This window comes from Lotus japonicus, chromosome 1 (assembly GCF_012489685.1).
Source record: "Lotus japonicus ecotype B-129 chromosome 1, LjGifu_v1.2".
NCBI lineage: Eukaryota > Viridiplantae > Streptophyta > Magnoliopsida > Fabales > Fabaceae > Lotus > Lotus japonicus.
The window spans coordinates 58,933,677-58,949,326 of record NC_080041.1 but is presented as its reverse complement, the minus strand read 5'-3'; the positions used below and the strand labels follow the sequence as shown (position 1 = coordinate 58,949,326).

Sequence of the window (15,650 nt, the reverse complement as noted above, 5' to 3'; positions counted from 1 at the left end):
AACAACCTCTAAACCTTTAAATAATGATAACAATCTCGGATGCAAGCTTAGGATTGAATATCAGTTTTGGAAAATGAGAATTGTCGTCGAGTCCAAGTTTTAGGGAAACTGTAAGTTCTGAGTATGTTGATACTCCTTCGCTCTTTGAGCAGTTTGTTTAGCCATCCAAGGGATGAGCCGAGAAGCTTCACTGAGGCGTGAGACCTTGTGAATGCGTGAATCTTCACTGAGGCGTGAGACCTCGTGGAAAGCATGGATCTTCACTGGGGCGTGAGACCTCGTGAACAGCATGAAACTTCACTGAAGCGTGAGACTTCGTGCAAGTGTGTAAATTCACTGAGGCGTGAGACCTTGTGAAAGCATAAAACTTCACTGGAGCGTGAGACTTCGTGATTGTATAAGACTCCACTGAAGCGTGAGACTTTGTGAGAGCATTGATGACTCGAAGAGTTATCGTGAGTGTTTGCACTCATTTTACGATTAATTGTATTTTGTCGCTGAATCGACTCTTACCTTAGGGTATTCTTTTTAGAGACAAATAAGTTAGTTAGAACACGTGGCGACGTGTCGAGTGAGGTCGGAGACGTTGTTTGGCTAATCACTTTGCATTCATGCACTCATTTTGAGGTATTAACACGAGACGGACTTCGGACCTCGGTGGATTCCAAATTGGTCATAAGACCCGGATTTCCACGTAAGAACACTGCGGTGATTCTTAGTAGCAGACGGAAATGGCAGACCTTCGGGTTCACTGCTGATCTGACTACACTTTGTGTGGTGTAAGAGACACGCGAGCGGAAATGGTCCCACCGTTGCTGGTGCTAGGATTGACTCGTTGATGCCCATCCGTTCCGGAATGCATTTGTTAACCAGCATTGCATTTCATGCAACACGCATACTAACTTAGTCGCTGAGTGTGATTGATACTTGTTAAACCTATTTGATGCATGTTAATTGTTATTATCGTCTTTTATAATCATTGTGAACTGTACAACCCTAGGATGCTATCTCTAACTTATAAGCCTAAGTGGCTACTCCTTATCTTTACCTATTGGATTTATTATTTACATAATTCTTTGGAGTTGACCCTCGCGTCTTCTGTGTGTGCTTTGGCGGACTACGCCCTTTGTCAGATGTCCATGGCGGACTGATTCACGATGGTTCACCCTTCGGGGGGAACTAGGTTCGAGATGCCGGAACAGGAGCGCATCGCGGTAGCAAGAGGAGGACGAAAGGTGTACATAGACTTGGTTGTTCTGGATTCAGATTCGGACGACGATCACGCTAGCACGGAGTTCTGAGCGCGGGTGTGAGCTCCTCGAGATAGGATTAGTGTAGGAGTAGGGTCGTAGCTCTGACCGTCATTGTTTCTTTTGGGAACAGGGTAGTTTCCCGCCGATAGCTTTTTGTGTGGTTTCTCTACGGAAATCACAGAGAGTTGGTTGGGCTAGGAGGTCTTCTTTTAGGCCGTTTGGGCTAACTCATTCTCATTTTTGAGGTTTGTGTTGCGGACACTTAACCTTTACTTTTGGTCTGTACATTTTGCCTACGGGCGTTACCTTCTGTTACTTCCCGTCACTAGAGGTTTACTCGTGACGTGGTTTGCTACTTACAGCGGGGGCTGTATTTATATTATATATTAGTTCTGTTATCTTTTGTTGGGAGTTTATTTCTTTCAGTCTTTGGTTCTATTATCGGAAAAAAAAAACATTCACGTTTTTCCGCTTAAACTTTCTTTTTGGTTACTAAAGTGACGCCACCGAAATCGGGGTGTTACATGTTTTTTGTTGTTCCACTTGTAATTTCTTGATGATTCTCTTGTTACTCTGTAAACTTTCAACCATGACTATGTTCTATTGTTTATGTTATGATGTTTTGCAAGCTAAAAAATTTCATTAAATTTTTGTGACTTCTCCTTTTTCTGCTCATTACTTTTCCTTTTTATTTCTCCAATCGGTTACCTTTTGATCGATCCGACACCCGCAAACCGCAAAAACAGAAAACCGAAGATTTAAACCGACAGTGGCGGTCCTTGCAGTGTGGTGTTTCTCACCCGATTAGATTTGATGAAACGATCCAAAAAAAAAAAACAAATACACAAAATGATATATATATATATATATATATATATATATATATATATATATATATATATATATAACTCTATCAAATCTTATTTCTTGCGAACCAATTGTGAGAAATCTGGAGAAACTACCCTCTTCCTCACAGATTATGATAAGGCCAATGTTATTGTGCCCAAAACCATCCAATGGAGTGATATCACCCTTCCAGAAAAATGGTCTTTGGAAAAGGCTACTCCAGCCCAACCTGCTGAAACTCCTGAGTTTCGTGAAATCATCCAACACCAATCTGGCCAAGTAGATCTCATCTTTGATAGGAGAAATTCCTTCTCTTTCCCTAGATCTATTAGGACGTCCTCAAATGATTTCCAATCCGCCATGTCTAGAAGATCTTTTTCTATGACTAGAAGGAACCAGCCTGAGTCTAGTACTCGACCTTCCCTCTCTCATGACGGATCTACTATCCATTTAGCTGGATATGTCAATACCACTCCTGTCAAGACTACCTATGACAAGGGTGATGAAGATCATCAATCCACCTTATCTCCAACGTATTCTTCTCTAGAAACCCCTGGAGAAACTTCTGATTTCATTGGAGCAATCACTACTGAATTCGTCATCGACAAAGGAAGTATCAAGGCAGATTTCTACTCTGACCGATGGACTCAGCAAAGAAAATGGTTCTTTGCAAAGTATCAGGGTGAAAAGAGAAAGAAGATCCATGAAAAATTCTATGGGTTCCTTGAGAAAACCCAGCAAAACATCTTCTTTTTTGAATGGTTTCAAGATTATGCCAACAAGAATTGGAAATCTTACCCCTTCCAAATTGACATGATTAAATGGCAGCATAAGGATGGAAAAGAAACCCTTTCTAACCTGCCACCTATATATATATATATATATATATATATATATATATATATATATATATATATATATATATATAGGATGTATCTTATGAGAAAGATAATCTTATGTGAGAAAATGAGAATAAATCACGACCGTTAGATCTAACCATCAACGGTCAAGATTAAAACATTAAGCCATGTGACTTTTTTAAGTGATCATGTGACAATCACATGACCATTAAATTCTTTTAATCTTAACCGTTGATTGTTAGATCTAACGGTCGTGATTTATTCTCATTTTCTCACATAAGATTACCTTTCTCATAAGATACATCCCCTATAAAACTTTGGTAGGTTAGTATAAGTTATGTTTCCCATTCCTGTTCATGGTGATTGTTGACTGCTCACTAAGTCTTTGTGACTTACCCCATTCCTTATTTCCTCCACAGATTTTCAAGCAACTGGGTTGCAGACCATTGTCAGATTCAGATCATTCGACTTATTTTCGTTGACAGGTTGTCATATTGGTGTCTATTATTTAATCCTGGTTATCTGCAGCTATAGGGAGTCCTAGGTGGATTTAGATTTGAGATTGTGATTTATTATTTTATTTTTAGAGTTGGCACTTGAGTGCTCGAGTTAATTTTATGTTTTACTTGAAATACTGGTTATGGAAGAACTTATTGACAGATGCTGTTATTTTGTAACTATTGAAATTATGGAAGAGATTTCAGTGTTTTTTATAAATTATGTGTACATGGGTATTTTGAATAAATTGTTTAAAAATTGACTCTATGAGGATGAGGCTTGCCAGGCTAGGGTGGTAGTCTGTGCGCCGGTCACGGCTTAGGATTTTAGGTCTTGACATTTGAGCCCGATTCCGTCCGAACTCACCCGTTGGACAACCCTAGTTTATGAGATATGTCAATGTTTTGTTTCATATCTCTTGTTGCATTTAAGATGTTTGGACCGTTCTTTAAAATTGCGTATTCCTCTTTAATTTAATTATGTTTTTCAATATCCATCATCCTTTTATGAATATAAAAATTTAACATTTATGACACATATCCCTATCAGATATTATCTTATTAGATTTTAAAAAACACATATTTTTTTAAGATCGTGAGTTTTATATACGTGTTTTGGCAATTATTGATATTTTAGTGGTGCTTATTGTGGTATCTTAAGACAGATTAATGTATGGTACATAAAATGACATGTACCAATAAACATACATGCTCTAATTGAGTCAGAACTCATATATTTGTATTAATATTTTCTTTTATAAATTTTATATGTTAATATTATTATCATTATTTAAAAATATAATCCTTCATCATATAGTTTTGAACCTTTCTTCTCTTCCATATGACAAAAAATTTATTCCAAAGTAGAGGTGTCAGAACCGGCACCATCGTTTTCATCGTTCACGACCACGATTCGTAGATGTAACCTTTTTTGTCGTCAATAAGTCTCAACGGTCAAAAATATAGCACATAACAATAATTTACTGAGCTACTTAATGCATGTATCATACCCGAAATAATTTTTAGGTACAACAAAATTTACCTATTTTATTTTACTAGCTCTTATGTTTATGCTCTCTTATAAAAACTCTTTCTTTGGCAATGAAATGATTGCCATCATAACTTTGGAGGATGAGTCACCTCAAAGTATTAAATTTTCTTGTGTTGAAAATGGAAGAGAAAAAAAAAAGGGAAAAAGGCAAATTAGTCCCCTGAAGTTTAGGTCATGTGTGATTTAGACCCTAACATTTCAAAATGTGCATTTATGACCTTAAAGTTTTTAAAATGTGTAAAAATAACCCTTATATTAATATTTCATTTAAATTTTAACATTATTCACTACATGACACACATGCCATTTTTTCTCCCTAAATTATCCCTGTAAATACTCACTTTCACATCAAAGTGCTTGATATTTTATTTCACCGTAGTATATGATAATTCCTAAGTTTTCCCCCTAATTCCTACGTTCTATTCTTACCCCATGGTATATGAAAAATGTTTGAATTTTTTACTGTTGTTAGAGTAAATTTGGCTTTCAGTTTTTGTATAAATAAAAGTATATAAATAAGATTAAGATTAATAAACACTTTTAAGTTATATTAATATATTTTATAATCAGACATACATTATACATCAAACATAAATGCGGCTCATAAGATGTTGATGCTAGAAGATTCAAAACTTACAAAATACTTGCTACATAGTTTTCGGGTTAGGGAGAAAAATATCGTGGGCATGTCATGTGACAAATGCTAAAATTTGAAAAAAATAAATTAGCATGAGGGTTATTTTTACCCGCTTTAAAAACTTTAAGGACATAAATGCACCTTTTGAAACGTTCTAATAAGTTTTTTTCCCAAAAAAATGTAAACTTCACCCTGAACACGTAAGTATTCTCGTGTTAGGCTTTTAAAAGCTATTAGGCATGTGGATTTCATGTTACTTTAAACACTTCTAGATCACTAGTGATTTATTTCCTCTCAAAACAAAATGATTTCTATGCCTTGCTGAGTTCAAAGGAGATATTATCCATGCTTGTGAGTACAAGTTAGAGGAAGTACATGTATGGCATTATGCACAGCAGTGCAGGAAATTTCTTCAATTGGTTGAGTTTGATGGTTTGACTTACTCTCACTTTATACATTGTTGAGTTCTATAATGTGTTTCTTGAGCTTTTCAAAAAAAGAAAACATTGAAGAATAATCAAAGAGAGCCAACTTTAACATTCAAAACTCAAAAGGATAACAAAATTTTATTAGATGATGCATACAGTTCAATTCAGTGACCGGGTTTATCCGGATTGATGATCAAAAAGATGAAATGCTGAAAATGCACCTCGTTCATCTAATACGAAAACCATGGAGCCACGAGCCAGGAATCATATAATACATTTCTCAATCTCATAGTCCCAATTTGAATCATGTTTCATGAATAAGTTCACTAAATTAGCTTTCCCTTGTTGAAGAATAATTGCATATTTGAATACATAGTGAAAAATGACGGTGAAACCAAAATCACCTTGGACAGTGACAAAAGCTAAGAAAAGTTGTTTCTGTCCGTTATGATTGTGTTTCACCGTGGTTCTCAATCGTGTATCCAAACATACACTAAATGTGTACATCAAACTATGATATCAATTGGGTACTCTTCATCACCCACAAGCAAAAAGTGAGACCCTTCTTCTATGACCTTCAAACCAACCTCATTCACTCTACTAAGATGCTCACAAGGGCTTAAGTCAAATCCAATTTGACCCCTTTCCCCTGCATCTAGCAACACACTCTGAAAACCCACCAACTGTTTGATAAAACTTCCTGTTCTCTGTTTTCCTGGCCTCATGAAAAGCAACACAGGATGCTTCCCCACCATGCTTCCATGATTTTGAACTCCCACGGTGACCGAGACCGACATTCTTTCGCAGGCTTCTTCACCCAATTCAGAAACTAATTTGTACTTGGTGGTTTCAGAATTTTCAAGTATCATATGAGTGGATGATTGATTGAAGTGAAGATTGTTGTGTGTAACAGAAATGAACTCATAGGAATATTTTGAGTAGCTTAGTCCGTAGCCAAATTCATACAATTTTGGACCCTTGTAGAATCGGTAAGTTCTACCGGGATAGCCGGTTGCAGGATCAGCTCGCATCCTCATGTCTGTCATTGGCACTTTGATGTAGTCTTTTGGGTACCAAGTAATTGGTAATCTTCCTCCTGCATTGCATGAAAGATTGCAGTACCCCATGTAAGTTTAATTTTTTAGACATGTGAATTATTTTGCTTTTTTCTTTTGAAGTTGATGTGTAATTTGTTCCTCAAAATGAGAAATTGTATTGTTTGTTCCTCAGGAAGTTTTATTCATTTTATCAATACAGTTCTGCTTTCAAGAAAAAAAAAATGTTAGTGTAAACAAAATAGTCTTTGAATGTATCGAATTGTTCACAAATTATCATGAATTAACTATCCCAGAAACTTAAGCACAACCTCGCATGCAAGAGACTATTGGTCTAAATCAGATGGGCAGCCAATGCACATGCACAGAATGGGATATCAAGGATTTTACCTTCAGACCACTTGGTTATAGACTCTAATATCATGAACAAACTATCTTAAAAACTTAAGTTATTGGGTGAAGAGGCATGAATGTTTCATATTATACTTCTAAAGAAAATTCATCCTATAGACTGATTTCTGAAGTTGACACACTTGAAGACTAATTTGTATATTGGCAAAGCAACATAAATTACAAAGGATCAAGATCCTCTAATGTGAAAGTTATAGACAACATTGTCATGTTGAAATTCTGTCTATTCTATCTCTTCATATGTAGGTAGACCATCTGAATATTTATGAAGAGAGATATAGACACAATGTCTCACTAGACAGTTTCAAGTATGAGAGGATCTAAATCCAAATTACAACATACCAAATTATATTACTAACATTATTTTGTTATGTTTGTTCATTTGTTAAAGAGTACAATACAGAAGAAAATTCACCTGGGTTATGGTCACCAAATATAACCTGTGCAAGTGCAATGCCTCCAAGTTCTCCTGGATAACCAGCCCAGAGAATCCCTCCAATTTTGTTATCATACTTTGCTGAACTAATATCCACAGGCCCTCCACAAAGGAGCACCAAAACAACAGGTCTCTTAGAAGCTTTGGCAACACTATTAATGAGTTCCAGTTGCTTGCCCGGCAAGTCAAGGTGAGCACGATCGCGTTCTTCCCTCTCTTCACTCTGATCCAACCCCATAACCAGCACCACATAATCCACTCTCTTAGCAACCTCCACAGCCTCCTCTATTTGTGCCGAGGGACACTTTGGTCCACCATCACATCCGGGGTGAAAAACTGTGTCCCTCACATAATGCTGAAACCCTTGCAGTATTGTGATGGATTTACAAGGAGGGCCAGCATAGTTTCCTAGAAGAGTTAGCGGGGAAGCGTTGGCGTTGGGACCTATCACTGCTAGGGATATGGTGGTGGGGCTTGTTTTTGGAAATGGGAGAAGTGAGGCTGTGTTTTTTAAAAGGACAATGCCATTTCTTGCAGCTTCAAGAGCAAGGTAGAGGTGTTGTTTGGAACAGACATGGTTTGGACCAATCATGCCAAATGAGAGCTTGTTTGGATTTCCATCAAATAGGCCAAGCCTTATTCTGATTGAAAACAGGTTGTGAAGGGCACGGTCTATTAGTGATATGGGTAGTTTTTTCTGCACCACTGCTGATTTAGCATGGTCTGTTAAATAAGAACCGCATTCCAAATCCATCCCTGCACATTTGAAAGAAAACAATCATTGTTATCTATCTATTTTTTCTTCCCAGAGTATCCTCCCTCTTCAGCCCATAAATGAGAGACTAATCTCCCAGATACATTTTAATCATATATGTGTCTTTTACCCAACAGGCGAACCAAAATTTGGTTTTTATCTTCTGCAGTTTAATTTGTGGAAGCTTAACTTACTGTTTACTTTCTGCAATTCCTATATTCCGGAAACTAACATTGTATTTCAATACCGCTATATTAAATGCAGTATAAAAAATTAACTCTTCACAAATTAAAATGCGATAGTTATATGTAACTCAAAAAAGGTGCCACATTCTAGTTTATATATGCTAAATAATTGAGCACCACAAACTAGAATAAAGAAATCTATTTAAATTGCATTATTTTAATTTGCTGTAGTTACTAGTTAGTGTGTGTTTGGTTTTCCGTTCACACACGTTCTAAAATAGTTTCAACTGAAAAACACGAATTCTAATGTATATGAATGTGAAAGTAACTCTTCGGGTCTGTTGGGTTGAAAGTGCTTTCAAGTTGATCTCAACTGAAATCCAAACGCACCCTTAGTTATTTAACTTACACACACTAACACACTAGTTTACGGTGTGTTGTGAAGAGAAGGGAGATATGAAGAGTTTAAAGAGTTATGGAACAAATGGATGGGGATGGGGATGGGGATGGGGATGGGGATGGGATGGCACTTTTAATTTTGCCCAAGAATCCTCTAGTAGCAATGTTTGGGCCCAACATGGCAACTTTAATTAGGCTACTTTGAAGTGTATTTATATCTTGGATTTTAAGCCCATAGAAGAGATAGCCCAACGCTTAGCCCAAAAACCGTATTGCCGGTATTGGTCTTGTTTTTTTCGTCCAAAATGTAGTAGGTCAATCTTCAAACAGAAAATTGATAATTTGATATGATAAAATTTCACAAACTCTCATTGCTCCTTGCTTCAAAATGTCCTTGCTCAAACTTCTTTCGAAAAGGAATAACTACAAGAAGCTATGGTATGAGCATAAGAAACAAAGGAAAAGAGACGGTTATTGGTTGATTGAGACTGAGAGACAAGTGCATGTAGTGGCACAGTGCTAGTGCCTAGTGCGGGCCAAACCCATGACTTTACACAACTAAACTTACGGATAATAATCAAAGCCATGTAAAGTGTAAACCGACAAAAGACAAGCGACAAAAGCTTGATGCATAAGTAACATGTGGTTAGGTGATTCTAATTAATTATCACCAAGATTAATCAGTATTTATATTTGGTCATTATTGTTGCCTAAAGGCTAAAGCAACGAGAGATAAAAGATAACAATCTAAAAAGAGAGAGGGTTAGATCCTAATATACCAGCCCGAATAACATCAGCTACAGCATCCTCTGCTGATTTTGCATACCCTTGCTCATCATGTATGATCGCCACTGCTCCACAATCTGACGCAATGTACCTGATTTGTTTCATTTAATTTCACCTAAGATGTTCAATTTAGGGAACAATTAGTCCTTATTAAAGAGAGGAGAAAATTTAGCAAATTAATCACCCGTGGAAATCCCATTGTTTTCTGGCGGTTTTGGTTAGGAGATTGTAATCAGCACAGTTCGGAACACCATTTACACGGTTGTAAGCACACATTATCCCACTTGCTCGTCCTTGCTGTACGCAACTCTGAAATGGTGGCTGATATGTGTCCGCTAAGTCTTGTAAAGTCACCTGAGTCATCATAATGTATAAAGGCATTTCAGCAAAAGGTAAAAAAGTGAGTAAACTGTGAAAAATAAACAAAAAATATGTCACAATCACATCAATTAACCACGCATCTTCACACTAGCTATTATTGCTCATATAATGTGCAAAATAGTGGAGTAGCTCAACCCAACCGACAGGTTGATCGACCCCATTTGAAGTAACGTAATAGTACATTTTCAGGAGAGGGTTTAGGAAATGCTCAACCAAAATTGAAGGGATCGCGCCATCAACTTTAAATACCGACGGTGTCACTATGCCAGGGAGGTGAGAGAGACCGCAATTTAGGTGAGACAAAGGTGAAGAATTAAATTTTCTTTATTATGTAATTAACGCCTCGGTCTATAAGAGGTAATCTAGGAAATGTATATAGAATACATGCTCACTTGTATTCTGAGAGATTAGAGTTTAAGTCGTGTTGGCTCTGTCTTAGTCTTTTAGGGCTTGTTTGGTAGGACAGAGTTAGAGTAGAGAGAAATGGCAAAGAGAGAGATAGGGTAGAGATAATCAACTCACCCTTGTTTGGTTGGGTGTGAGAGTGGAGAGAGATAGGGAATTCACGTGGGCCCCATCTATTTTTCCAGTCCCCTCCTTTTGCGAAGAAATCTGGAGAGAAGGAACTGTTTTATGCTTTCTTCCGTTTCTACCCTCAGGCCTCACCTCATAGTTCTTCACCTCATAGTTCTTCTTTCTCTTGTTGTTCTTCCCATAACCAGCTTCATCCCACCCACCCATCCATTCTCCGACGACCCAATCGACAGCTCGTTCTTTTTAATATGTATTATCTGTGTGTTTTTTTTTGGAAGTTCAATTTTGTGGGTTAAATGTTTTTAATTTCGACAAGGTAGGCATCATGTAAATAGAAAATTAGAAATTAACGAATTTGATTTATGTCTGGTCTTGATCAAGAGTTTTGGTGTCAATGAGATGCTTTGTCGTTTTTTTAGATGAGAAACATTATCGCACTATAAAGTTTGGGCAAAAAAGTCTTTTAGCACAAAAAGTTACTCTCTCTCTTTCCTTTCTCTATCCAACCAAACGAAGGGAGAGAGAACTCACACAATTCTCTTCTCTCTACTCTATTTCTCTCTACTCAATTTCTCTCTTTTCTACTCTCTCTACTCTATCTCTCTCTTCTCTACCAAACAAAGCATAGGGTTCACCACAAGAAAGAAAAAACCAGATATTCTAAATATGAAAATCAACCACAATAATAAATCATAAAAGTCATGCATATCTTTCTTTTACAAATTCTCAGACAATGTAGGGTAATGTAAATAAAATCAAACAATTAGAAATGAGAAAGTATTAGTGTGCTACATACAACTAGTAAGAATCCAATGCTCAAAAGGATAGTCTCAAAAAATGAGAAACAGAGTAGAGAGTGCGATTCACTTACTTGAGCATCGAAGACAAAGCGACTCACACCTTTCCAATTGTCCAAATCATAGGCAGTGAAATGCTTGCAACAAGCAGAAGCTTGAAGGTGGCCCCTCAATTTCCCTCCCTGAAAAGAATCCCCTTGAATCCCTCTGACAAAGGAAACTGCATACTTAGAACTCAGCAAAGGGTCTTCACCAGCTGTCTCTTGTCCTCTCCCCCATCTTGGGTCCCTGAAAATGTTGATATTTGGAGCCCAAAATGTCATCCCCATAGCTTGTCCACCATTGTAGATTGCTCTTGCTTCAACTCCAATAGCCTTCATTCACACAATAAACATCCCAAAAACAAAAAAAACCATTAGACCCACAAAGAAATTTTTTAACTTTACTATAGTTTGATGAGTGAGTATAACAGAGTAGCATTGAACACCCCAAAAAAACAGAACAAAACATGAAAAAAAGGAACTTTACTTTACTATAATTTAATGAGTTGGTGTGAGAAACATTGAACACCCCTAAAAATAGATACAAAACATAAAGACCCAGGTAATAAAAATTGGAACTTTACTATAGTTTGATGAGTGAGTGTAACAGAGTAGCATTGAACACCCCTCTAAAAAACAGAGCAAAACATGAAGACCCAGATAGTAAAAATAGAAACTTCACTATAGCTTGATGGGTGTGAGTGAAGTACCTGACCAATTTTGTACCAGAGGTGTGAATCGAAGGTGGCTGCGGTAAGAATGACTTGAGGGAAGCTAGTTGCAGAAGAAATGGAACCATTGAAGAAGATGCCACGACCAACATTGCCAACACCGTGAAGTGCTTCACTCCACCACTGGTAACCTGGGATGCCGAGTCGGGGAATGGGAGGGGCTGAGTTAACAAGTTGGGCGAGTTTCTCATCCAATGTGAGCCGTGAGACAAGGTCTCTGGTTCTTTGCTTGATGGGAAGCTTTGGGTTGCAGAATGGGTAGGATCTGGTGGAGGGGTTGGACCAATCGCAAGCAAAAGGAGGTGGTGGATGAGTGAACTGGGCATGGGTGAGAGTGAGAGTGAGGAACGTGAGAAAGGTGAAGGGTGATGAGAGGACCATGGTGTGAAAGTGAAACTGACATTCCATGGAGTTTGAACTGCACAGCCACAAACAGGTTACACTTTCAGACGTGGGTCTGGCAACTTTATTAACGTGATTTTACAGTCATGTTTCTCAAATCTCAATGACTAGTAGAGGTTAATTGTTAACGAATATTTCAACCATTTTTTTTCTCACTGGCTTTCCATTTTTTTACATCACACATTATAAATTTGAAAATAATTCATACTAATATTGTGCCCGTGGCCCCGTGCCATGCAATATGTTGGAGACAAATTTATAATATAAAGGTAAATGAAAAATATATGTACGTCATAAAAGTACTCAACTGTTATTTAAATCCTATTTTTTTTTTATAAGCCAATAATAATATATATAGTGAAGTATAAGGGATACTTCAAACCCAAGCAAGAAATACAAAGATTGAAAGAATAAGAAAGAGGAAAGGGGATATAGAAAAGGGACAAAAAGGAAAGCATGACAAAAATGCCTAGCTTCCAATCCTGATACAAAATAATTCCTATAGAACCCATCAGCACCCAAAATGTGTGATAAAAAAGCCAGAGGTTGCCAATTCCACTAGAGTCAAACACTGGAACGCACAGTAGCTAGGAATTATGCAGCAGCTCATCATTTCAACATGCAGAAAATTAGAGTAAAGCAATGAACATAGAGGGATGCAATTGCCAATCATAAAGGGAGCAACTGAACCCTTTTTCTTTCTCACGCAGCCAACTCCAAGATCGAAATTGGACCAAGTCCAATGCCCTTTCAATTTCTGCAGTACCATTTCTAAAAAAGCAATCGTTTCTCACGGTCCATACTGTCCATACAACCGAGATCCAAACTGCCCATGAGCTCCTTCGTTGATTTTCAGACCAGCACCAGTACACATGTTGAAGGAAGTGGCTCCTGCTATCAATAGGTATAACAGTCACATAACCCATCCATCTATAGCAAGCCATCCATAGGTTCCAAGTGAAGGGACACGAAAACAACAAGTGGGGCGTCTATTCCTCAAATTGGTGACACAAAGAACACAGGGTCTCCTCCGCTGAATGCAGAACATGACGTATCAGTAGGTTGGATTTGGTCTGAAGTTTGTCTAGAATGATTCGCCACGCAAAGGACACTGCATTTGGTGGTGCTCGAGAGCTCCAAAGCTGTTTAAAGACATCATTCGGGTCCAAAGACCTTGGCCCCTGCAGCAAGCAGTATGCTGAATGCACTGTGAAAAAACCTTCCGGTGTTGCTTTCCAAGCCCAGCGAAGATAGTCAATTAAAACATCAAATTGTGCTGCTTCAAACTCCCTCAAGTCTCTTCTCCACTTCAAGTCCCAATTCCAAATCCCATTTAACCAAAATCCAACTTCTCTGATGCAGCAATCTCTCTGAATTGTAATATTATAAAGTCTTGGAAATTTGATAAGAAGCTTTTCCTGATTAAACCAAGCCTCCGACCAAAACTTTGCTGCATTTCCTTCCCCCACAGTCCTATAAATTTTTGTGTCAAACCAGTCGCTGATGCCCTCTGCATAACAATGTTTCTGTAATACTCTTGATAAGACAAATTCTACCTCCAAAAGAAAGGGATTTGTTCTTCCAAGCCACAAGACGTTTTTTTACCCTACTAATCACCAGTTCCCAAAAAGAAGATCTCCTTGGATTTCCGCCTACTGGCATCCCCAGATATCTAAAAGGAGCAGCGGCAATCCTACAATGGAGCAAAGTGGCAAAGCGTCTGAGATTAGCGTCCTCTACAGAAATACCAATAAGCTTACTCTTAAAGAAATTTACTTTCAATCCCGACGTACACCAACTCAAAGCATCTAAGTATGCATTTTAGAGTCACTACATTCTGAGTTGTTGCATCCCCTAGGAAAAGGGTGTCGTCCGCGAATTGAACCATCGAAATCACCACTTCGCCTTGCCTCCCCACTTTGAACCCGGTGAATTTGTTAAATTCCATCGCATTCTTAAGGAGACCATTAAGACCTTCCGCCACTATTAAGAAGAGAAAGGGTGCAATTGGGTCACCTTGCCTCAATCCTTTCCACATTTTGAATTCTTGGGTTGGGCTCCCGTTGACTAACACCGACACGGAATTGGACTCCAAGGACCCCTTAATCCAAGTCACCCACTTGTTGCAAAAGTTCATTCTTTGGAGCATGCAGAGGAGGAAATCCCATTGAACCGAATCATAAGCCTTCTCATAGTCAACCTTGAAAACCAATGAAGGAATCTTCTTGTTCTTTGCCTCCGAGATAATCTCATTCACAATAAGCACACTATCCAACATGTTTCTCCCCCCTAAGAAAGCAAATTGGTTGACATCAATTAACTTTGAAAGCTTGATTTTCAATCTACTTGCTAGAATCTTGGATACTATCTTATACATGCACCCCACAAGCGAGATTGTCCTAAAGTCATTGAGGCCCATAGGAGACGTCGTCTTCGAAATAAGAGCAATAAAAGACGCATTGCTCCCTCTTGGCCACTCTCCATTGCGATGAAAATCATCCAAGACTCTTTTGATGTCGCCATGAAGAAGATGCCAAAAAGATTTAATAAATTTGAAGTTGTAGCCGTCCGGTCCCGGGCTTTTGTCACCATCACAATCTTAAACCGCCTCCTTGATCTCCTCCAAACCAAAGGGGGCAATAAGGAAGTCATTATCACCTTGGGAAAGTTGATTGAAAGAAACACCGTCCAACCTTGGTGCCTCTGCGTTGTCCTTCTCAAACTTTCTCTCAAAAAAATCCTTCGCCTTTTGTTTCACTTCTAAAGGCTCCTCAATCTAATTGTTATCTACATTGAGTCCCAAAAGCGTATTTTTTCTCCTCTTCCAATTGATAGTATAATGAAAGAAGCGAGTATTGGAATCTCCTTCCCTAATCAAACAGGATGTAGATTTTTGATAAAGTAAGGACTCATTTTGCATTGTCACTTTCCAAAAATTCAATTGCAAATCCCTGTTCTCCTTAGCTTCCTCCTCAGAAAGAACACCATCCTCTGCTTTCAAATCCATTTCCATCATTTTTTGCTCAATCTCCCTTCTCCTTTTAGTAAGATCACCAAACACCTCGGCGTTCCAAGTTTTCAGCCGAAGTCTAAGTGCTCTCAAATTCTCTTTTAGGATAAAAGCCCCCCAACCATTGAAGTGAAGTCTCGACCATTCATTCTCGAC

At 38.1% G+C, this 15,650-nt stretch overlaps 2 protein-coding genes across 2 annotated transcripts; both read right to left on the bottom strand.

Moving 5' to 3' along the window:
• Nucleotides 1–5,683: 5,683 nt before the first annotated feature.
• Nucleotides 5,684–12,576, bottom strand: LOC130733435 (probable beta-D-xylosidase 7). Its single transcript, XM_057585612.1, has 6 exons — nt 12,062–12,576; nt 11,385–11,684; nt 9,783–9,952; nt 9,592–9,689; nt 7,454–8,230; nt 5,684–6,668 (listed from the first exon to the last, which is right to left on the bottom strand). The coding sequence occupies exons 1-6, from the start codon at nt 12,488–12,490 to the stop codon at nt 6,079–6,081; spliced, it is 2,364 nt and encodes a 787-aa protein (XP_057441595.1). The 5' UTR covers nt 12,491–12,576; the 3' UTR covers nt 5,684–6,078.
• Nucleotides 12,577–13,274: 698 nt separating this feature from the next.
• LOC130740150 (uncharacterized) lies at nt 13,275–14,903 on the bottom strand. Its single transcript, XM_057592661.1, has 3 exons — nt 14,261–14,903; nt 13,503–13,994; nt 13,275–13,378 (listed from the first exon to the last, which is right to left on the bottom strand). Exons 1-3 carry the CDS (start codon nt 14,901–14,903, stop codon nt 13,275–13,277), a joined length of 1,239 nt encoding a protein of 412 aa, XP_057448644.1.
• Nucleotides 14,904–15,650: the final 747 nt, after the last annotated feature.

Bases quoted from the DNA above. Each gene is read 5' to 3' on its own strand.
- LOC130740150 (XM_057592661.1), bottom strand. From the start codon at position 14,903: ATGGGCCTCAATGACTTTAGGACAATCTCGCTTGTGGGGTGCATGTAT. The intron at 13,995-14,260 runs GTAAATTTCTTT...ATTGTTATGCAG, and splicing joins GGTGTACGTCGGGATTGAAA to AGGGCATCAGCGACTGGTTT. The intron at 13,379-13,502 runs GTTCTTTGTGTC...ACCTATTGATAG, and splicing joins TTCAGCGGAGGAGACCCTGT to CAGGAGCCACTTCCTTCAAC.
- LOC130733435 (XM_057585612.1), bottom strand. From the start codon at position 12,490: ATGGAATGTCAGTTTCACTTTCACACCATGGTCCTCTCATCACCCTTC. The intron at 9,953-11,384 runs GTAAGTGAATCG...ATGATGACTCAG, and splicing joins GCTTTGTCTTCGATGCTCAA to GTGACTTTACAAGACTTAGC. The intron at 9,690-9,782 runs GTGATTAATTTG...GAAACAAATCAG, and splicing joins AAACAATGGGATTTCCACGG to GTACATTGCGTCAGATTGTG.